Source organism: Muscardinus avellanarius, assembly GCF_963383645.1.
Source record: "Muscardinus avellanarius genome assembly, chromosome: 1".
NCBI lineage: Eukaryota > Metazoa > Chordata > Mammalia > Rodentia > Gliridae > Muscardinus > Muscardinus avellanarius.
The window spans coordinates 33827483-33850194 of record NC_137786.1 but is presented as its reverse complement, the minus strand read 5'-3'; the positions used below and the strand labels follow the sequence as shown (position 1 = coordinate 33850194).

The 22712-nt window shown below is 43.4% G+C and overlaps 1 protein-coding gene across 5 annotated transcripts in view; it reads right to left on the bottom strand.

Moving 5' to 3' along the window:
* EGFLAM (EGF like, fibronectin type III and laminin G domains) overlaps window positions 1–22712 on the bottom strand; it is a gene marked incomplete at both ends in the record, with an annotated part of 177362 nt that overhangs the window by 89340 nt on the left and 65310 nt on the right. For all 5 annotated transcript variants that reach the window (XM_080694810.1, XM_080694811.1, XM_080694812.1 and 2 more), the window contains 2 exons: window positions 15100–15235; window positions 16541–16658. In XM_080694810.1, the coding sequence (XP_080550936.1) occupies window positions 15100–15235; window positions 16541–16658 (254 nt within the window). The remainder of the gene's footprint in view (window positions 1–15099; window positions 15236–16540; window positions 16659–22712) is intronic.

The following is a 22712-nucleotide window of genomic DNA, read 5'->3' as shown; positions in this document are numbered from 1 at the left end:
AGCATTGTTTTACTGCCTGGACTACCCACATGTTTCAGAGAGGTACAAATGAGTAAACTGGCAAATGAGAAGATGGGAAGGATTTTTCCCAAGAACAAAGCAAGTAGTTAAGAAGAAAAATATTTGGGAGACTGAAACAGGAGAATTGCAGTTTATGGACAGCCTCAGCTATTTAGTGAGGCCCTTTGCAACTCAGTGAGACCCTATTTCAAAATAAAAAATAGGGCTGGGGGTATATCTCAGAGGTAAAATACCCCTGGGTTCAATCCCATTGAAAGAAGAAGAAGGAGGAGGAGAAAGAGGAGGAAGGCAGACTCAGGTCTGATCTCTTATCTTTTTACTAGAGAACTCAATGGAAAAGTTAAAAAATAAAAAGAGATCACAGTAGTCCAAACTCAATTGCTTGGTTCAGGTAGAGAAGACGTCATGGTCATAGGTCAGTGTCTTTAAATGAGAGGCAGATGGTGTGTCCAGTAAGGATGCTGTGGATGTACTATGGGTTTTCCATTACTAAACCAGGAGGCCCAATAGTTCATGATGGCAGTGCATTATAAGGAAAACATTTGATGGCAATTAGGAACTGTCAGAGAGGAAGCCAGCTGCCTGGAAGGGAGGAGCTCAGAATCAGTGACCACACTAAGGCAGAAGGTGTCAGCCATCACCAGGGATGATGAGGCACAAAGGGGCTTCCTGAACAGGGTAGGAGACTGGACTTGGTTGATACAGGGCAGTGTTTTTGTGTGACCCACATAAAGATCAGCAATGGCCATTATGATCAGTAAATAATACACACACACACACACACACTACAAGTTCTGAAAAATAACTTTTATTTTTTACCATACGTGATGCCCTCTGATATTTTCTTCTCAGTTCTGTTTTCCTTTTGATAAACTATTGGCCAGGCTAACTCTAACTGATTTCATGACCTTCTAATGAGTCATCGTCCACACTTTGAGAGCCCTGTTCTTGAGGCCGAGGTGAAAAGTGAAATTCAAGCATGTTACAGACATGGACTAGGAAACTGGGCTGGAAGTAGTTAAATACTGCTTAGGAAAATAGTTTTGAGAGTGGAATTTGTTGGAGCAAAAAACCATCCTCCAGGGGACAGAACAGAACACACAGCCTGGCCTTGACAGTGGAGGCCACCCTGCTGGCCTGAGAGGGAGTGGACCAAGGCTTCATTATAGAACAAGCGTACGTGTGGCCTCTTTCTCTCAACATTGAGCCCATCATTCCACGAGTTAATGTTTTCTGAAGGACCTTGGATCACTTGATAGCTTCTTTCCTAAGTATTTTCTCTCTTATTATTTCTTGTAAGCACCATCATCAAAAACAGAATTAATAAGACTCTCCTCTGAACTATGCCATTCCATGCAACCGATGCTATTATTACATTGATTATATCATCTTCAAATGTAATTTTATACCTCTGTCCTCCCCAGTAGGCTGCAAGCTCATTAAGCATTACGGCTTTTCCTTATTCATCTGTATTCCTTGAGAGGTCTGTGTGATCCTTCAAAAAGGCAAATGCCTCCAGTCCCTTTCCTTCTTCAAACTTTCTGGAGCTCCCGATTCCCTTCAGGATAAATACAAGCTCTCTTATAATGCCTTTTTCTGTATGACTCTTATTTACCCATCTCTCACCACACATAGCTCCAGGCTTTCTAAAGAAATTCCAAGAACACTTTCTTCTTGCCTCTAAGCCATTGCTTAAGTGGCTTCCTCTAGCCAAAGCCTTTCACGTTGCTTCTTCCTCTTCTGCCAGGTTATCTCTGATACATACTTCTTAGCTGCTCTTAAGAGACCTTCCTAGATTGCTTCAAAACGGGATCACCCATAAATATGTACAACTTATATGTGTCATTTAAATTTTTTTTCTTGAATTAAAAACAAGTTCAAATGTCAAGCGTGTGTTCCTCCGGCCCTCTGGCCCCACCGCGCAGGCAACCACTCACTACTCTGGACTGTGCCTGTCTGCATTCCTCAGCACACTGCCCAAGGCTGGGGCTAGAGCTGATTCACCCCTAAATCTCTTGCATATGATTTTCACGTATAAGATACTCCATACTAGTTAGGTATGGTGGCATATGTTTGTAATCCCAGTACTTGGGAGACTAAGATAGAAGGATGGCAGGTTCAAGGCCAGCCTCAGCAACTTAGCAAGGTCTCAGCAAATTAGGGAGACCTTCATTCACAATGAAAAATTAAATACAGCTGGAGGTTTAGCTCAGAAGTAGAATGCCCCTGTGTTCAATCTCTAGTAACACACACACACACACATACACACACACACACACACACATACACACACAAAGATACACAATACATACATGTTGGTATAAGTAAATGCTCATAGCAGACATCCAATATGGTCACTGAACTGAATTAAAATATCTTAAAGATTTTTACCTTGGGAATAACATGATGTTTTAAACCATGGGTAGGTAAATTTTAGCCAGCCATCAGTGTTTGTCAAGTTTTTGGGTGACCTACGTACAGTCAGTTGTTTTAGGTTTTGGCCATTGCTGCCTTTCTTCTATAATGACAGAGGAGAATATTTGAGACAGAGTCCCTGTAGCTGGCAGAGCACAAAATGTTTATGCTCTGATCCTTTGGGAAAAAGTGTGAACTACTGACCTAAAGCAATGTTTTAGCCTTCTTGTGCCACTGTGACACAAGATGAAGCCTATAGTCCTCTCCTCAGAAGGTTTTTATATGCACAGAGTAAGAAATAGAATCACAAAAAAAGTTGTATTGAAAAAGTATTAAAATAATTAAAAACTTATGACATAGCTATATATGTGTACACCTTATTAGCACATTAAATAATAAAACCTAACAATGAATTTAAATCACGGTGATAATTTCAAAGTACTATGGTAAACACAACTGTTATTTTGAGGTACATGCAGCACGTAATGGGGTATGAAAAGACCTATTGTTCTAATGGTGACAGAATCATAGGTATCACATATACTACTGTGATTTCCTGTCTGTGTTAATTTATGAGGAAAATGCTAAGTTTTAGATGCTGAAACTAAAAATAATTATTTCCAACCAAGTGCAGGGACTCCCTTGCAATCTATCTGGGGAACCCTTGGGGATGGACAGACAACACAGTAAGCATTCTGCTCTAAGAGTAGAGACATGATCCCGTAGATTACCCAGGGCAAATAGGACAGGGGTGAGAGAAAACCTCCTGCTCAGAAGAGCCTCTGAGGATCTGTCAATTTTACAGACTGGTTTTATGCACGATTTGCTCTACATGGAAATGAATTGCAGAGAGAAGTCCAAAACCACTAAGTAGTCACATTGAAAAGAAAAAAGAAAAAGATCTATTGTTTGACCTGCAGCTTTGAGCTTCTTTATTTACTTGTTGGTTTAGCCCAGCCAATGACAAATAGATGGACAGAATAGGGTAATGACAAACTCCCTTGGCAATTTGTCCCAGGTGGGGGCCCCTAGGAAAGCACATTTTTTTCATTTATGGTTTACAAATGCCTCCCAAAGCTGCTACACAAGAATTCAATCTATGTCAACTCCCTTCAATCTGACCAGGAATTAGAAATGCTCAAGGTAGGAGGGGCTGAAGCTTTAAGGCATTAATTTGTAGAACTGTAGGTTAGACTTCTGCAAAACATTCAGAATAGCTCTCTGTCAGAACCTAAATAGAGGGATTTGAATACTTCCAGAATTCCTGGAACCAGGCACCAGCTTGCAAGGTGCTTCTGAAATTTTCAATATATATATATATATATATATATATATATATGTGGTACTGGGGTTCCTGGAAACCCTTCTACCTCTGGGCTACACTCCCAGACACCTATTTTTTTTAAATATTTTTATTTGGAAACAGGGTCTCTTATGGCAGCGAGGCTGGCTTTGAACCTGCGCAATCCTCCTGTCTCCGCCTCCCAAGCGCGGGGATTACAAGTGTGCGCCACCAGGCCCAGCTGAAATTTTCAATTTTGAAACCAAAAGTAAGAAAAAAGGAATTCAGGTATTCATAAAACGCCACTTTTTAGTGTGAAACCTCAGCTGACATCCGCACAAGCCCATTCTTTCTTATTTCTAATTGTGTTGCTGTGCTAATGGGGGGCATACACTTGAACAGCACACTTCCCAAATGCTTTCTTGAAAGGGGAATATTTTCCATTTTTCCTCCTCTCCAAATTGACCGACTGCATAAGAATAATCCGTTAGGGCTGGGGACACGGCTCAGTGGCAGAGCTTGCCTGCCTTGTACGCCCAAAGGGCCTAGGTCTGATGCCTGGCACCCCGAAGAGGAGGAAGAGGAGGAAGAATTCTTTAAATATTTTCAATTCTAACTTGGAGGGGGGGGTGTTGAGGAAACCAACACAGTGCTCTGTTACTTTTAAATATTGTAATCATTTGTCTAATCATTGCTATATACTGTAGTAATCTCTACACTAGTCGACAATTCCTTTACATGCAAAGCATTCTAAAACACAAGTTTGCATTCCACGTGAAGTCACCATGTGAATCGTACAGAATGGCCACATGTATTTGAAGTTGGTAAACTTCAAATACAAAAAAAGCTTTTACTTTAGCAGTTAATAAAGTAGAATATTAGCCAGGTGTGGTGGCACACACTTGTAATTCCAGCATTTGGGAGGCTGAGACAGGAGGATTGCAGTTCATGGACAGCCTCGGCTACATAGTGAGGTCCTCTGCAACTCAGTGAGACCCGGTTTAAAAAAAGAAATAGGGCAGGGGGTATAGCTCGGAGGTCAAATGCTCCTGGATTCCATCCCCAGATCCGCAAAAATAAAAATAAATAAATAAATAAAATAGGGCAGTCAAATGCCCCTGGGTTTCATTCCCAGACCTGCAAAAAAATAAAAAAATTAAGTAGAATATTGTGACCTCTGATGCAAGTGATAAAAGATTCATTTAACCACTCATGCCTAATGCTTTTTAAATTATCTTCATTAAAACAAATAACCACTAGTGTAGCAATTACTCTATGCAGCTCAGGATGAGAAAAACCAGCACAGAAATCCTCCACGAGCCACTCTTCTAAGTGCCGTGTTGACATCTGTTCAGGTGTCTACTCTTCTGAGGCAGCCACTGTGATCTTTTGCATTTGCCAGCTGGGAAAGTCAGGCTCTCAGGGGGGAGGCAGCAGGCTCAGGAGTCCAGCTATCTGTTGGCATTCTCTAGATTCAAATGCTTGTCAGCACCTACCTGACTTGGGATGTGTTTGCTAAGTGCTAGGTGCAGTATTCTACGAAGGGGAATAAATCAGAGGCTACACTCTGTCATCCAGGAGGAAGACAGATCTTGAGCAAGTAATTAACCACAGGGTGCTGATGCGGCAGGTGTGCCTGGCCTAGTCTGGGAGTAGAGAAATGTAGGCAGGCTTCCCGGGGGAAGGGATGCTTAGGGAGGGGCCCTGCGGATGAACTGGAGTTAGCTAAGGAAAGAGGGAGACACGCTGTCCTGGCAGAGAACTGCAAGTACAAAGATTTATAGCCAGACCTGGTGCAGGGGCACATGCCTATAATCTCAGTACTTGGGAGGCAGAGACAGGAAGATTGCAAGCGTGAGGCCAGCCTGGCCAACTACGCAAAACTCTGTTTCAAAATTAAAAATAAAATAGGGCTGAGAATGTAGTTCAGAGGCCGAATCCCCCTAGGTTCAATCCCTAGTACAAAAAAGGAAGGACGGAAGGAAAGAAAGAAGAAAGGAAGGAAGGAAGGAAGGAAGGAAGGAAGGAAGACAGGCAGGTAACCAGCTAGCTAAGAATATGCCTTTAAAAGAAAGCAGAAAAGACCATCAGGAAGGTCTTAATGTCAGGTGGTTGGATAGAAATGAGCGGGCCAAAACAGGAGAGAATCTGAAGCACCCGAAAAAGGTTAAACAGTTTCTCTTATTTTCTCCTGTCATTGTTTTTTTCTTTATACTTTAATTGGTACATTAAGTTCCACATCATAATGTCAATCACTCTGATAGTGACATACATGTGCTCAGCACTTGGTGGCCTCCCCTGGCTCCTCCCCACTCCCCTTCCCTGACATTGGTATTCTCACATATGTAGACAATGTCAGTGTAACCGATTCTTCACTGATTCTCCCTTCACCCCTCCCTAGCCTAGACCACCTCCCTGGCTCCACTGCCCTTTCTCCTCCATTATCTCAAGTCCCTCTTGTATCCCATTCACTCTCTAGTTTCTGCTTATCATTTGCAAGAAAATGTATGGACTTGGAGAACCTTGTGTTAAGTGAGATTAGCCAGTTACAGAAAGTAAAGGGTCATTGTTTTTCGATAGGCTCTTTTAAATGAAACAATTGTAGTTAAGAGAACTGTGAGATTACCAGAACCCCCTCCCTGTAGGAAGGGACAGAGACAAACAAACTGACTAGGGTGTGGCTTGGAAGAAACAACTGATCACCCCAAATAAAATATGCATGAGGAATAAAGTGTCCAGAGGGACTACAAAGCTTGCAGCGTGGGAGACTCCATGCCATTTTCTACTGCAGAAAGCAGCCTGTTCCAGACATTTCTTCTGGAATGTAACCCCCACCCCCTTTTTATTCCTGCCTTCTTTACACTGTGCTTTCACTGCCCTAAATAAACTTCTTCTATTCCCCCATTCCTACTTTCCACCTGAATTTCTTCCACTCAGAGAAGCAAGGACCGAGGAAGAGAAATCGTTACCTGGTAACATTTACAGGTTGGCTTGCATTGACCCGGCTCTTCTAGGCATTACCATACAGGCACTGTTCTAAGCATTTGCATTAACAACAGCCCCAGGAGGTGAGTGAATTATTATCCCCATTCTGCTGTCTGAGGCACAGAACAGTTAAGTGGCCCACTGAAGATCACTCAGACTGTATGGCTTGCAATGGGAAGGCTAGTCCAGAGCCTGGGTGAGAAACACCCTCTCCTTCTCCACTGACTCCCCTCCTCCTGCTGATGGACAAGCAGTGACAGTCCAGCCCCATTTCACACAAGGAAAAGAGGGCTGGAAGGAAACAACTTTGCCCAGACTGTAGGTCAGTTAGAGCTGTCTCTTCTGATTCTGTACTTGGACAAACTTAAACCTGAGAGATGATACCATCAGCCAGGCTGTAAGCCTCAATTCTGAATGAAAAACTTCTTTAACCTACAGAGCTTTTGACCTCTATCATGAGTCAAGGCATAACATTCCTAAGAACGCTTCAAGGAATATCCAAATCTGTTCTGTTTCCAATCCCAATCCAGATGGAACTTTCATCTCAGTACCAGCCTTTGCAGGGGTCCTGTCAGGTGGCTAGTTGGAGTCATCTGTCACTTGCAGTTTAAGGTAGAGTTTATGGGATAGAAAGACAAATGGCTTTGTTCTCTTTCCTTCTTTCTTTCTTTCTCTTTCTCTACTCTTCCTTTCTTCCTTCATTCCTTTCTTTTTCTGTGAACCGGAGATGTAACCCAGGGGCATTCTACCTCTGAGTCACATCTATACTCCCACCCCTATATTTTAGTCTCTGTTTTTAGGCAGGGCCTCACTAAGTAGCTGAGGCTGTCCAGGATCCAATCCGCGATCCTCCTGTCTCAGACTCTCAAATGCTAGAATTAGGAGCATGTGAGCCACCATGTCTGGCTCTTTTTTGTGCTGGGGATTGAACCCAGGGCCTTTTTTTACCTCTGAGCTACAATCTCAGCCTTATGTATTAACTGATTGATTGTGGGACCCAGAATTGAACCCGGGGGCATTCTACCTCTGAGTCACATCCCCAGCCCTTTTAATTTTTTGTTTTGAGGAAGGGTCTTACTAGGTTGCTGAGAGTCTCACTAACCTACCGAGCCTGGTCTTACTTAACCCTGTGATCCTCCTGTCTCAGACTCTAAAGATTATAGGCATGCAAGCACTATACCTGGCTGACAGGTGACTTTTGACAAAATACCAATTTATGAATAACCCTTTTTAAAACCTACCCAGATTGTATGACCTTGAGATCCTCAAGCAAAATCAGTATATAGGTATACTGTGATTGGGGCCATCAGCCCTGCATGGAGGTGAATTTTGTAAGTTTTACTATGAAAGGCATTTATCCACATGGGACCAGAGAATTATTTAAGCAAAAGGTATGAAAGGGACAAGGGTAAGCATTGTTCCTTCTCATGTATTAGTAGAACTGTCTGGTGTGAGATTTGGAGGTCAACGTTTCTTGACTTGTGTTCCTAAGACATACACATAAATATTTTGAAGTTTCGCATGTAGCCCCAATAAGTGAGTAGTGTGTTTATACACACAAGTTTTTTACCCCAATAAGTAGTATGAATATAATGCACCAATAAAAAAATAAATTAAAAAAAAATAAGTGAGTAGTGAATTTTTCACTGAAATAGTCACTGGAACAAGAACAAAAAATTGTCATTTTCAGGAAACTTGACCGATGGACCTGGAGAGCATGATGTTAAGTGAGAATAGCCAGTCCCAGAAAGTGAAGGGTCATGTGTTTTCTCTCATTTTTGGAAGCTGGGGAGTGATTGGGATACTAGAGAGACATCAGATAATGGAGGAGAATTCCAGTGGAGCCAGGGAGGTGGTCTAGGGGAAGAGAGGAGCGAGAATCAATGAAGGGAATACTTCACTGACTTTATGCTCATATATGGGAATGCCAATGTCCATCTCAGTGTCATGTACTGGGAAGGTGGGGGCGGGCAGGGAGTTGGGGGAAGGCCACTAAGTGCTGAGTGCATGGGGGTCACTATCACCATGACCTGCATTATGACGTGAGACGATGATAAAAGTATATTAAAAAAATAGGCACCGAAAGTTTTAGTCTGGTCTTTCCAGTCATGGGCAATGCAAAGTTCAGGAGCAATTTTAACCAGTCATGTGACAGCTATAGAAAAAAATTGTAGGTGAGTTGAATGAAAGCTCTTTCTCACCTTTAATCAACCTGATCGATAGCATGGGGGGGCAATGCATCCCAGTCGGAGCCCCCATGGCAAGAAACATTCGTCAAGCCTTTGGTTTACATTACACTGTAATACACACACACACACACACACACACACACACACACACACACACACACACTGCTTATAGGAAAGGAACTTACCCTGGGGAAATTCTTAGGAAGGAGAAGAAAGATTTCCCAGATATTTATAGCCTAGATAGTTCAAAACAGCTGTATATATTTATGTTTGGTTCTATATTTATGTTTGTTTTTTATTTTAATAAATACTGAGCACTGCTGCTCAAGGAAACTCTCAGTATCAAGTGAGTAAAGAAATATTCTCAGCTGGGCATGGTGGCACACGCTTGTAATCCCAGCATTGGGAGGCTGAGACAGGAGGATCACGGTTTGCGGACAGCCCCAGTTACTTAGTGAGGCCCTCCGCAACTTAGTAAGACCCTGTTTCAAAATAAATAAATAAAATAGGGCAGGAGGTGTCGCTCAGAGGTCGAATGCCCCTGGGTCCCATCCACAGACCCGCAAAAAAAAAAAAAAAAAAAAGAAAGAAAGAAAGAAAGAAAGAAAAAGAAAGAAATATTCTCAAATGCATGGCTTTTCTGTTTTTACAAAAAAGCAGCTTTATAAATATTGCAGAATATGTTATAACCTGCAGGCTTGCTTAGAATTTTCCTGTTCAAGAAACAGACTGAATAATGCAATGTACATATATGAATGTGTCACTGTGAATCTCACCATCATGTGTGCAGAGAATGTAAGGGGTTGCCCCTATTTGGGGAATAAGTGTAAAGATTGCCCCCATCTAAAGTTTTTATCCTGAGTGGGCCAGAAGCCTCACTCCTCTCCAATAGAGTCATTGAGAGTGTGCTTCAGAGTGTTCAAACCCTGTGTCCTCTGTCTTGGAGCAGGCAGAAGGTAGATGAGGAACAAAAACATGCTTGGTACTAAACCCATAATTCAAGAAATCATAAAAGAGTCTACTTGAAATATCATAGTAACTAGTAAATAATCAAAACCCTCATATCTGAGTCTAGTATAATTTCTCAGGTTAATATTTTTACAGTGGGTTAAGTATTTTAGAAACTCTTGGTAGAATATCACCTAACAGTGTCCTTTATATCATTTTTCCCCTTGAATAACAAGTGAGAAGGGCGGCTGATGTATGACAGCTGCTGAGACAGAGGACAGGAGCCCAATGGTCCAGTGACAGAGCTCGGACAAGAACTTCCCGCTAAGATGCTCATGTCTGATGATAACCTCTGTGGATAAACCAATTTCTACAACCTCCCAGCCTTGGTCTGCTCAAGGCCGGCCTCCTTACATGTAACTGGGAGCTCCTGACTCACTAGAGATCAGTCACATGTGTTTCTGTACACAGAATGTGTCTGGGGAAAATAAATTCAATATTAAACATTAAATCAACTTCTCTAGGAAATAGAATAACTACAGACCCCCCCCCAAGGGCTATCACACTGTTTAAGTTCATTTGGGATGCTATAAAAAAATACAGTTAGCTCTTTATATATTCCAAGTGTATGATTCAACCAATGAGGATCCATATTTGGAAAAAAAATACATCTGCACTGAACATGTATGGACTTTTTTGGTCACTATTACCTAAACAATATAGTATAACAAATATTGACAAAGCACCTACATTGGATTAAGTAATCTAGAAGTGATTTAAAGTCTATGAGAGGGTATGTGTAGGTTATGTACAAATACTATACCATTTTCTATAGAGAGCTTGAGCACCCAAGCATGTCAGTGTCTTCAGGGAGTCCCAGAACCAACCCCCATGGACACAGAGACAACTGAATAGCTGGTGAGCAGAGATGTTTTACAATTATGGAGGCTGCCAAATCCATGGTCATAGGCCAGGGGATTCAGTTTCAGGTGAGGGCCCACTTCCTGGTCCATAGATGGCACCTTCTTACCACATCTTTACTTGGTGGGAAAAGCTAGGAAGCTCTCTCGGCCTCTAAGGGCACTAATTCCACTCCAGAGGACTCCGCCCTCGTGACGTGATCACACCTCCTAATACCTTCACCTGGGGCACTGGGATGTCAACATGTGGTTTGTGGAGGTGGAGGGCATGAACACTCAGACCATAGCACACACTAATTGCAGTTTCTGATTTAGAGCCTAGAAAAGTTCTCTCTAAACACAGAGGGACTCAGCCGCAGTAGGATAAACTGTGAGATGCTTACAAATGGATTTTGCAGCCAGCATTAAATGCGACAACAAGCCAAAACAAGGCTTCTTTCAGAAATAGAAGCAAGCAACAGATTGTGAGGGGCTTCCATTCTTTCTCCAGCAGGCTCTGCGCAGGCTGAGATCAAGCTCTCTCCTCTGAAGGTTGGTCAGGGAGGGGAGAGGACATGGGTTTCATTGAAGAAAATAAAAAGGGACTGAACTATATGAAGATCTATAGTAATTCATAATCTTAAAGAGGAAGGAATAGAGATTCTGAGCTGAAATAGCTTGACCAAAGATACATCTTCTGCAAGAGATAGGAACATAATTACTAGCACAAGAGCTGTAACCAGGGACCGGCTTCCCTCTACTAGCAGATTCCATTTGGAACACTGAAGAATTCAAGAATTCTAAGTTTGGAGTTAGCTGTCCAGAACATTGTGAAGGTATTTTGTCAAGGCAAACCAGTATAAAGAAATTAACAAACCAGGCATGGTGGCACACGCTTGTAATCTCAGCATTTGGAAAGCGGAGACCAGAGGATTGCGGTTCACGAACAGCCTCAGCTACTTAGTGAGGCTCTTCGCATCTCAGTGAGTCTCCATTTCAAAAAATAAAAGACTAAAAATGGGCCTGGGAGTATAGCTCAGAGGTAGAATGCCCCTAGGTTCCATCCCTAGTACCACAAAAAAAGAAGAGAAGGAGAAGGAGAAGGAGGAGGAGAAGGAGAAGGAAAAGAAATTATCAGTTTGTAAGAATGGTGAATAATTTAAAATATATACAAGAATTCTGGTCTTGAAGCCAGGCATGTAGGCACATGCCTATAATCTCAGTATGTGGGAGGCTGAAACAGGGAGATTACAGGTTGGAGAGACCAGCCTCAGCAACTTAATGAGACTTTCAGCAACCCACTGAGACCCTGTTTCAAAACAGGGGGTGTAGCTCAGAGACAGAATATCCCCTGAGTTCAATCCCCAGTGCCTAAAAAAGGGCATCAAGTCCCTCAGATGTTTGGAATATTTCTGAATGCTAAAATGCATTTTTGTTGAAAGGAATCAAAATTGTTTAAGTACAGGTGCATAACACCCATACCTACCTTTTACTTCTTCAGGTTTTTAATGTCTACAAAGCTCTTTCTCATCTGTGATTTCACTCAATCCTACTCACCACACACTACAGTCTGTAAGAAGTCGTTGGCCATGCTTTGCAGATGGGGAGTCTGTAGAGGTTGGCCCTGGGGCACACATCACTCCCCCCTGTGTCCCCCTACAGATTTCAGCTGCAGCGTGACTTGGACAGTGTCCTGAGAGCTCAGACACACTTCTCACAACCAGAATCCACCTCTGGCACATGTTGTGTTTGTGTGACTTCTCCTGTACTCCAGGCTCCCTCCTTAGTCCACACATCAGCACGGCCTACAAGTGTGGAAAAGTTGTACCTTCAGGAGTAACCCTCAAACAACAGAGAGGACAGAAGCCAGGAAGTAAACATCACCTGACTTCATGGCAAATCTGAGAAAAGTTCTTTGGAGAGACCTCAGTGGAATCAAGGCCCTGATGAAGACCCCTTTGCCTACATCAATGACTTCAATAACAGGCCCTCAAATGTCCTCTTTTTCTGTCACATCCCCCCTCCTCTCTCATTCCTGTTTCCAAATGAACTACCTGCACCCAAGTCCTTGTCTAAGGCTTTGCTTTGAGGGGACCTCAAACTATGAGAGGCATCAAAGCTCTGGAGGGCAAGGGACTTGCTCAGCGCCACCCAGCTGGGGTAGAAGGAGCAGTGCTATCTCCCAGTTCTTCTGGGAAAATATGACTCTTCCATATTCTACTTGCAATTGTAAACACTAGGTTAGGAAACTGCCATTTCTGCTTTGTATCCACATATCAGACATAGAGCAAGTTTTAAAAATCGATGTTTGCACACAACATTAATAATAAATGGTGACTATCTGCCAGGCAATGATAAAAAGAACTTTGCATGTTTCTATATTTTTAAGTATTACATTTTGCTCCTTTGGTGTTGTCTAATTTATTTGTGAAACTAAATTTTAATGATAAGTTTGGGTCCAAGTTTTACAGATAAGAAAGCTGAAGTTTTAGAACCCTCAGCATTACATTTTATTTATTTATTTATTTATTTATTTATTTATTTATTTATTGTGGTACCGGGAATGAAACCCAGGGGCTTTCTACCTCCAGGCTATACTCCCAGACCTTTTTTTATATTTTATTTGGAAACAGGATCTCACTAAGTTGCTGAGAGCCTCACTAAGTAACTGAGGCTGGCTTCAAACCTGTGCGATCCTCCTGTCTCAGCCTCCCAAGTACTGGGATTACAAGCATGCGCCACCATGCCCAGCAGCATTACATATTTAACTGGTATTGAACCATGATTAAAATATTTCCTATTCTAGGTATATTCTAGGCTTTACCTACTCAAAAGCAGGATTTTGAATTATCCTCAAGGAAGAGTGTTGGTCTGGGGCTTTGCAGTAGACATCTTTTCTTTCTTTCAACAATTCCTACCATCCATTTGCTCCTTTTCCAGAAATTATACCACAATTTTCCTTTGAGGATCTAACCCAGTCCTTGCATTGAACACCCAATGTGTACATTTCAGGCCTAAATAACCTACCAGTTATTACTTCTAGACCTTGGAATATGACCAGTAACTGACCCATCTAGGAATTCTGCCCACCCAAGTCATAGTGATTAGCTCAAAGAACGGAAAGGGACCTAAGCCTAGCCAGTTAGAATGGACGGCAAGATTTTGCTAGGTCCATGGAGAAATCACCACTATCTTTTTATTAGAGCTAAACTAGTAGACTAAGAGTCTTGAGTGGCCGGGAGCTCTTTTGTCACCTATTGGAAAAACCTGTTTGAAAATGAATCAATAAAGCAGAGAGACAGATGAGCACAGACTGACCATGGCCCTCGTGTCCCCTCAATTTATATTTGCCACTAGACTTTGCAGTCACAAGAGCCAATGCTTTACTGCCCCATTTTTTCAAGTTTCAGCAACTTGAAACACACCAAGTCCTGTCTGAAACAAGCTCTGTACTCAAGAATTCAAGGTGCACACTTCTCTGCAAGCACAAATGTCTATTTTGCACTCCTAAGAAACAGGCGAGGAGGTCAAGAAAAAGAAGGAGAGCTAATCAAATCCCGGCAGGATCTTTTGTTCTAGCTTCAGAGAGCCTTAGGAATGTGGTGCTGCCCCAATCTCTTTAGGAATCCACAAAGCTCCGGCATCCTTAATGTAGAGAGCAACAAGTCCACACATTGCTTCGTGACCCACTGCTTCAGTTCAAAACCACACTGCAACCAGACATCAGAAGAACTGCCTTTTCTTTTTGTTTTTACCTTTCCTTTCCTTTTCCATTTTTCCTGTTCTTTCTTTTAATAAAATTACATAGCAGCATTGATAATATTTTTATATTAGTAAGTTCTATCAGAACTTTTAATCATTCTCCTACCCTCTAACAAGCTAAATTAACTAGAAAGGTACAATTAGACAAGAGGAAAATAAATGTTAAAATCAAACCAAGAAACTTGCCCCAAGGTAATGTGGGTGTAGAGAGAACAATGAATTGTGTTTGTTTTCAAAGAGTTTTCCCCCCTCCTCTTGAAAAAAGTCATCATCAAATATTTACTTCGAATCTAATGTTTCAAAGCCAGAAGGGCAGATTTCCAGCTTGAAAATGCATGCAGGCTTGTTGATAATGGTGCCTCAGGAGTTTTCAGAGCTCAGAGCAGTGTCTGACTGAGAAGGGAAATGGAGAAGGGGAGGGTTACCAGATGACCCATCACCAAAGAAGTGTGAGGATAGATGCCTGACTATGAACTCGGGCCTCTGAGCCTTTGTTCTTTCTTGAACAGACATGTGGTTGAGACCTAGAGATGACAGCCCCGCTAGGCTTACATCACATTCAGAATCCGAGGTCTGCACATTCAACACCCACACTTACCTGATGAATTCCACAGAATAGTACTGAATAGGTGAGCTTCCTTCGCTCTCTCCTGGTTTCCAGGACAGGGCCACCTCGGAATCAGAAACCACAAGGGCTTGTGGCTGCTGGGGCGCTGCTGGGGGCAGGCAGGAATCTAGGCAGGATGACAAATACAACTAGATTCGGCAGGTTGTATCAGCTGCTGAAGAAGTCTAATACATTAAAAAACAAAAACACATGTGCTTCCTGCAACCAAAACATCGCTGGTGGAAACAGCCTCAAAACCCAGACCAAACAAACACCAAGAAGTCACAGCATGCACCAGGTGAGGCTTGAGTCAAAGAGAGTTGTCTTCCTTCTGCTGCCAGCACCTCTGGCTAGAGAGCCAACAACCCCGGAGGCTCCAATGACCTGGGGCACACATGGTGCGTACCCACTGGCACCTTCCACACTCCCACCTCCTAACAACTTTCCATCTGTTTGCATGTTGAAGTTGATGTTCATGCACTAGTAAAATTACATGCTTACCATTACTGCACTTATTTCCCAATGTGTGTGTGTGTGTGTGTGTGTGTGTGTGTGTGTGTGTGTGTGTGTTTGCCTGCTGCATATCAGAAAGCATGACAATGGTAGGTTATTTGGAAAGTGCCCTCATGTGTGAAGGTGATCCTGTCACCCTGGTAACTGCTGTTAATTATCTTCATGCCCAGATTCTCAGCCCTCCCTGTTTTTTGTCCATACTATGGTTTGGGCCTGGAAGACTTTCCCTACCTTCCTAAGCATGCATTGATTGATGGATGGATGGATTGATACTGGTGATTGAACCCAGGGGCATTTTACCTCTGAGCTATGGCTCCAGCTCCTCTTTTTTTTTTTTTTTTTTTTTTAATTTGAAACAGGGTCTTGCTACATTGCTGAGGCTAACCTCAAACCTGTGATTCTACTCTCTCGCTTCCCAGATGTGGAGATTACAGGCAAGGGTCACCACACCCAGCTCCCAAGGACCTTTTGCAATTTGGATGAACTGGTGTTGCTTGCTCACAGGTTCCTTCTGCCTGCACAGAGGGCGCTGGTGAGTGGCGACTGCCATCCACTTGCTTTTGTGCCTGTGTCTACCACCACTCCACTTTAATGAACCTTTGTGGAATTCCCTTTGCTGTAGGTAAATCTTTCTCTTTCCTACTCACTGTCAGAGCTCCACTTAGCGGTCATCACCTCAGGGAGCCCCTCCCTCATCCCTGTGTTACTCCTATGGCTCTGTGCGTGGCTGTTCTCCCAGTCCGTGACCGCACTGATTAGACAATGCCTGAAACTGAGTTCTGAGAGGGCAGGGGCTACCCTAGCCTTGGCCACCACTCACTTTTGGAGTCTATCACAGAGCCTGGCATGTGGTTGGTCTCTATTGATGTTATATAAATGAATAGCAGCCCATCACTTTTTGAATTTGAACCCGTTTTACCTTGGGACAAAGTGGCCACGTGCCGAGGAGAGCTGAGCCGCCCTTTGCTGGTCTGGCTGTAAGCTGCTATACTCACTCGATACTCGGTGCCTGGTTTCAAATCTCCGATCACTTCCTCCTGTCAATATGAGAAAGGTGCCAAGGTTTAGAATTTTCTGTTTCGGCAAACTGTTCAGCAGTCATAGGCATACATCCTGAGGCTTCTGTGAAATTGCCTGGGACAGAGATAGTTTTGCTTTGTCTAGGTTTGGTCCAATTTTGAAATTTTCTGAAAGGAAAACACCATGACATGTCGTTCCCAAGACTGAGGGGCCACCCTCTATTGGAATTTGTACAGTGCCCTACCACTGGGGCTCATTCACATTGTCTAGTGTTGCTCCCAGAATCCTTAGATCAGAGAGCAAGGCTCTGATCTGGAGTGCAGGTAACGATCTCCCCCGGGGCTGGGATCTCCCAGTTCTTCCTTTCCATCTGCCAATTGCAGAAGCTCACACACATCAGTCCTGCAGCAAACTGAGATGTTGGTTTATACTAAAATTTTGGTCTAAAAGTTTGGACTAAAATTTGTTCCTCAAATTGTTAATAGCAGGAGAGTCAACACGAAAGCTTTCTTAAAATAAATTTCTGGGCCTGACCCCCCAAGTGTCTGATGAAGTGGGTCTAGGGGAGGGGGAGGGCCTGAGAATGTGCATTTCTATGAGGTTCCCAGGTGACGCAGCTGCTATGGTCCAGAGATATTGAGAACCTCTGGGATTAATGAAGGATGTATGTGTGAACTTCCTCAGCCAAACAGCCCAGCCAGAAAGCCCCCGCTGAAGGGGATTTCTTCTACCTGAGCCCAGCTTCTTCCTTAGTAAGATGGACATGACATCCAGCCATCTTGCATGATCATAGTGTTTGGGGTAATGTGTGTAAAGAAGCTGGGATGGAGGATGTGCTGAAGAAATAGGTTGCAGTGAGTATTGTCTTGGGTGTGTGGGACCCTCCTCTCCGCTTACCTCAGTTCCCCTTCCACTCTAAGACTCAAGCCCTACCTTTAGCACCTTCGCTGACCACCCAGACCTGGTGAGCCCACCCACTGGAAGTTAGGCCACCAACCTAGCACTTATACATGTTGAGAACTCCCAATCTCCAAATCCAGAACATTTTGAGCATTGGAATGACACCATGAGTAGAAAAATTTCACACCTGACTTTATGTGACAGGTCACGGTCAAAACACAGGTGCACTAAAAATACTGCATAAAATTACCTCCAGGTGCATAAGGTGTATATGAAACATGAATGCATTGTCTATTTAGACAAGGATCTCACCCAAATATCTCATTATATATATGCAAATATTTTTAAAAATTCCAGCTGGGCGTGGTGGCGCACGCTTGTAATTCCCGCGCTTGGGAGACTGAGACAGGAGGATTGTGGAGATTCGAAGCCAGCCTCAGCTGACTTAAGAGACTCTGTTTCCAAATAAAATATAAAATAGGTCTGGGAGTGTAGCCCAGAGGTAGAGGGCTTCTGGGTTCCATCCCCAGTACCACCAAAAAAAAATTTTTTTTAATTCCAAGAAGCACCTGGTTCCAGATATTTTGGATAAGGGATACACAACCTGTATTACAAGGGTTACTATTTCTCCTATGGGACTATAAGCCACTTGAGAGCAGGGAGCCTATTTTACGTTTCTTCACAATATTCTCTGCAGATGATTAAACATTCATTGGTGCTAAAGAGAATTAAGGAGATTCAAAAAATGCTTTGAAAGCAGTCAACAAATAATTATCAAAACTTAATGTAGTAGGTGTGTGTGTGTATGTGTATGTGTGTATGTGTGTGTATGTGTGTGTATGTGTGTGTGTATGTGTGTATGTGTGTGTGTGTAGTATGTGTGTATGTGTGTATGTGTGTGTGTATGTGTGTGTATGTGTGTGTATGTGTGTGTATGTGTGTGTAGTATGTGTGTATGTGTGTATGTGTGTGTGTGTATGTGTGTATGTGTGTATGTGTGTGTATGTGTGTGTATGTGTGTGTGTATGTGTGTGTGTATGTGTGTGTATGTGTGTATGTGTGTGTAGTGTGTGTGTGTGTGTGTGTGTGTGTGTGTGTGTGTGTGTGTGAGAGATACTGGGGATGAAACCCAGAAGCTTCTACCTCCAAGATGCATTCTCAGACCTATTTCATATTTTGTTTGGAAACAGGTTCTCACTAAGCTGCTGATGCTGGCTTCAAATCTGCCATCCTCCTGTCTCAGCCTCCCAAGTACTGGGATTACAAGCATGCACCACCATGCCTGGTTAATGCAGTAGTTCTTAAACCCTGACTACACACTAAAATTATTTACAGATCTAAATAAATACATACTAATATCTGGGCTCCTGTTCAGATCACTGAAATCAGAATCTCCGAAGGTAGGGTCCAGATGGCTGCTTAAAGCTCCCCAAGTAATTCCAATGTGTATCCCTACTTGTGAACCATCGGTCTAAGGTGAAGCTCACCTCCTGTGCTCTGAACCCCACCTATCATCTACCCCCCCCCCCTTGGTGATGAATCTCCTACCTCTTCTGTAGTTACCAGGGTTTTCTGCACATATTCCTCTGCCACACATGCCCCTTAACTCCTCTTCTTAGGGGCAACCTTCTCAAAGATTTTTCTACTTCCTCACCTCCTAGTCACGCTTCAGCCTACTCTCATCTGGCCTCTTTCCTCCACAAATCTATTGAGATTTTGTGTGAGATTTTGTGTGTGGGGAGGTCTGGGGATGGAACACAGAGGCATTTTGACCTCCAAGCTATACTCCCTGCCCAATTTTTTATTCTTAATTTTGAAACAGGATCTCACTAAGTTGCAGAGGGCCTCACTAAGTAGCTGAGCTGTCCGCGAACCATGATCCTTTGGTCTCAGCCTCCGAATGCTGGGATTACAAGCATGCGCTACCATGCCTGACTTTGAGATGTTTTTACCAAAGGCCCCACAACAACTTTGTAGTAAATCCACTGGGTGTCCCTCAGTCTTTTTTTTTTTTTTTTTTTTTTTTTTTTTTTTGGTACTAGGGGATTGAACCCAGGGGCACTCTACCTCTGAGTTACAACCCCCTTTTTTTTTTTTTTTTTGTTATTTTGAAACAGGCTCTTGCTAAGTTCCTGAGGGCCTGGCTATGGTACTGTAGCTGGCCTTGAACCTGGGATCCTTCTATCTCAGCCTATCAAGTACTGGGATTATAGGCTGCACCACCACACCCAGCATGTCTTATTTTTATGACCCTGCAACTTTTTATACTGTTGGCCATCCTTGCCTTGAAATCTCTTAACTTTTCTTGGAACCATGACTCTGCTCTCTCATCTCTCTCTCCTTTTTTAAAATTTTTACTTAATTTGTTTTTATTGGTACATTGTAATTATGCATCATCATGAGGTTTAAAGTGATATCAATAAACATACACACAATACTTGGTGTGATTCTCTTCAGACCCTTCTCTATTCCCCCCTCTCTCCCCATACATGCTACTGAGTTTGGGAGTGATACCTTCATATATGGGTATGACATTATTTGAACTGTTTCCTTCCTTTCCCCTTCTCCACCTTCCTCCCCCCACCCCTCTCCTATATTCTACTGGTTTCTCTTCTCATTTATCTAAATCCCTTTTTTTTCCTATTTTTCTCTAACTTCCACATATGAAAGAATATGACCCTTGGCATATGACCCTTGACTTTCTGAGACTAGCTGATCTCACTTAGTACAATATTCTCTAGTCCCATCCATTTTCTTGCAGATGACATTATTCTGTTCATCTTTATGTCCAAGCAAATTTCCATTATGAGTATGTACCACACTTTCCTTATCTCCTCATCTGTTGGTGGACACCTTGGTTGGTTCTATAATTTGGCTATTGTGAATCGGGCTGCTATAAACATGCACATGCATGGATCACTATATAAGTCAGACTTTAATTATTTTAGAAAGATATTGCAGAATTCTCTTTTCCCAGTCTTCTAAGATCCTCTGCCTGCTCCCCTTTCTCTGCTCTCCTAAGTGTTGGTCTTTTTTAGGAGCTCATCCCTAACCATCTTCTCTTTCCCTCTCTAAACTCTGTGTGGGCAAACTCTTCTCCTACATCCTCAGCGTTTGGCTCCACCTCCATGGAGACATCTCCTGAATCTCCAGCTCACTCTCTGTCCTGCTCACCTCTTGAACATCTCTATGGAGCAACTCAGGTTCAACACAACCAAAGCTCAATTAGTCATCCCTCTGTCTACTGGCAAAAATAGCATAAGAAACGGCTCCACCTACCATGTGTCTCACTACCCAAGCCACGAATTCTTGACACTGTTCTTTATTAACCTCTCCCACCTAACCACGATCCAGTCGGCCACCAGCACAGCTGCCACTACCTTTCCTTAAATTGCTGGAATCTTACATTATTTCATTCTTGCAGCCATTTAAGTCCAAGTCCTCATAATTAAAACATCGGGCTCAGAGCTCCCTGCCACCGATAGGACCTGTACCTCTCCAGTCTAGACTCCCTGCTGCAGGCTCAAGTTATATTTCTAAATCTCAGATATGATTGGATAACGTTCCTCTTTAAAACCCCCTTAGAATACTCTATTTGTGTCTCCCTGTTTATCCTTCTAACATCATCCTGTGTATGACCTCCCCTCCTTGCATTTTACATTCCAGTCATCCTAAGAACTTGGCAGGGCTCAAATTTATACCATTCAATCCCTTGCCTCTGGGCCTTTGAACCTGCTGCCCCCCAACATGAAATGCCCTTTGCCTCCTCTTGCCTGGCTCACCCCCATCCTTCATGACTCAGTTCAGCTGAGACATTACCTCATTTCTAACCCCAGCCCCAGTCTGGTTAGGTGTCCCTCTTCTGTACCTCCCCGTGTCCTTGGTGGATTCCAGTCTCAGCACTACTCACCTTGTCTTCTAACAGCCTGTTTGTTACCTTCTCCCTACTGACCTGAGGGCAGGAAGCAAGTTCTTATTCCTCTGGCATCCCAAAGCATCGCCTAGTATTGTCAGACAGATAGCAAATGCTCATGCAATGCTTTCTGATGAATAAACAAATGAACCCAAGTGACATGAAAGAAAGCAATCAGGAGCCAAGATGTCCCGTATAAACAGATTGCCTCATCAAGAAAACAGCTTCAACTACTGCCCCCTCCGGAGGCCTCAGATCAACAGCATCAGATCCTGCTAGGGTCTGGTGTGTCTCCCTAGTTCATAGGTTGGAAACTTAACCCTAAGCGCAACAATGTTAGGGTCTCCCTGGAGTGGACTGTGGTTATCGCAGAAGTGGGCTGGTTACAGGGCAGTAACTGAGTGAGTGGGCTTGTTATAATGTGGGCGTGGCCCCTCTTGCTCTCTCACGCCCTCTGGCCCTTCCACTTCCTATGATATGATGCAGCAAGAAGGCCCAGATGCTGAGTAGATACAGTGTCATGTCCTTGGACTTCCCAGCCCTCAAAACCGTGAGCCAGATAAATTGGTTTTCTTTGTAAATTACTCCATCTGGGATATTATGACAGTTCCTCTGCCCTACGTCCTAGAGTTGATAACTCCAAAGACTGATTCCTTGTTGCCTCCTTCCACCTGCTGCCTCCGTTCCTTTCCACTTCAGTGGCCTGTTTTGCACCCCCTTGTCTCCTTATTGGGGCCATTTCTACAGCATCTTAGAGGGCATCTGTCTCTAGTCTGCTCCCTGCTCCTTCTCCTCCTTTTGGCCTGCAGAGTGGCAGGGGCCTGTGCTGGACCTGCGTTCCCAGCCCTCGCCCCTCTTCTTGCATCCCAGCACGGGAGCTCCACCTGCTACGCTCTGGTTCACGTCAGCTGAGTGGTGAGCCTGAGGGAGCAGCTGGATCCAGGGACCTATTCCCACTCTCCCTGCCACTCCAGGCTTGACCCATGGGCCAGAAACACACTTTCAAACCAACTGATTGCTCTCACAGGCTTTGAGAATCCTTTTCTCCTGGGAAGGCATCGTGCTGTGTGCAGTAAGGCATGGTGATGCGATTCTATAGATTACTGTAGATATGAGCCATGAGCTACCAGTAATTACCATTTATGACCCGTTTCCTCTGTCCCAAGAACAAGGAGTCTTCGCACACATTGCCTTATTTAATTCTCCCTTTAGTCCTCCAAAGTGGGTCTTACTCTTTTTCCCCCCACAGTACTGGGGA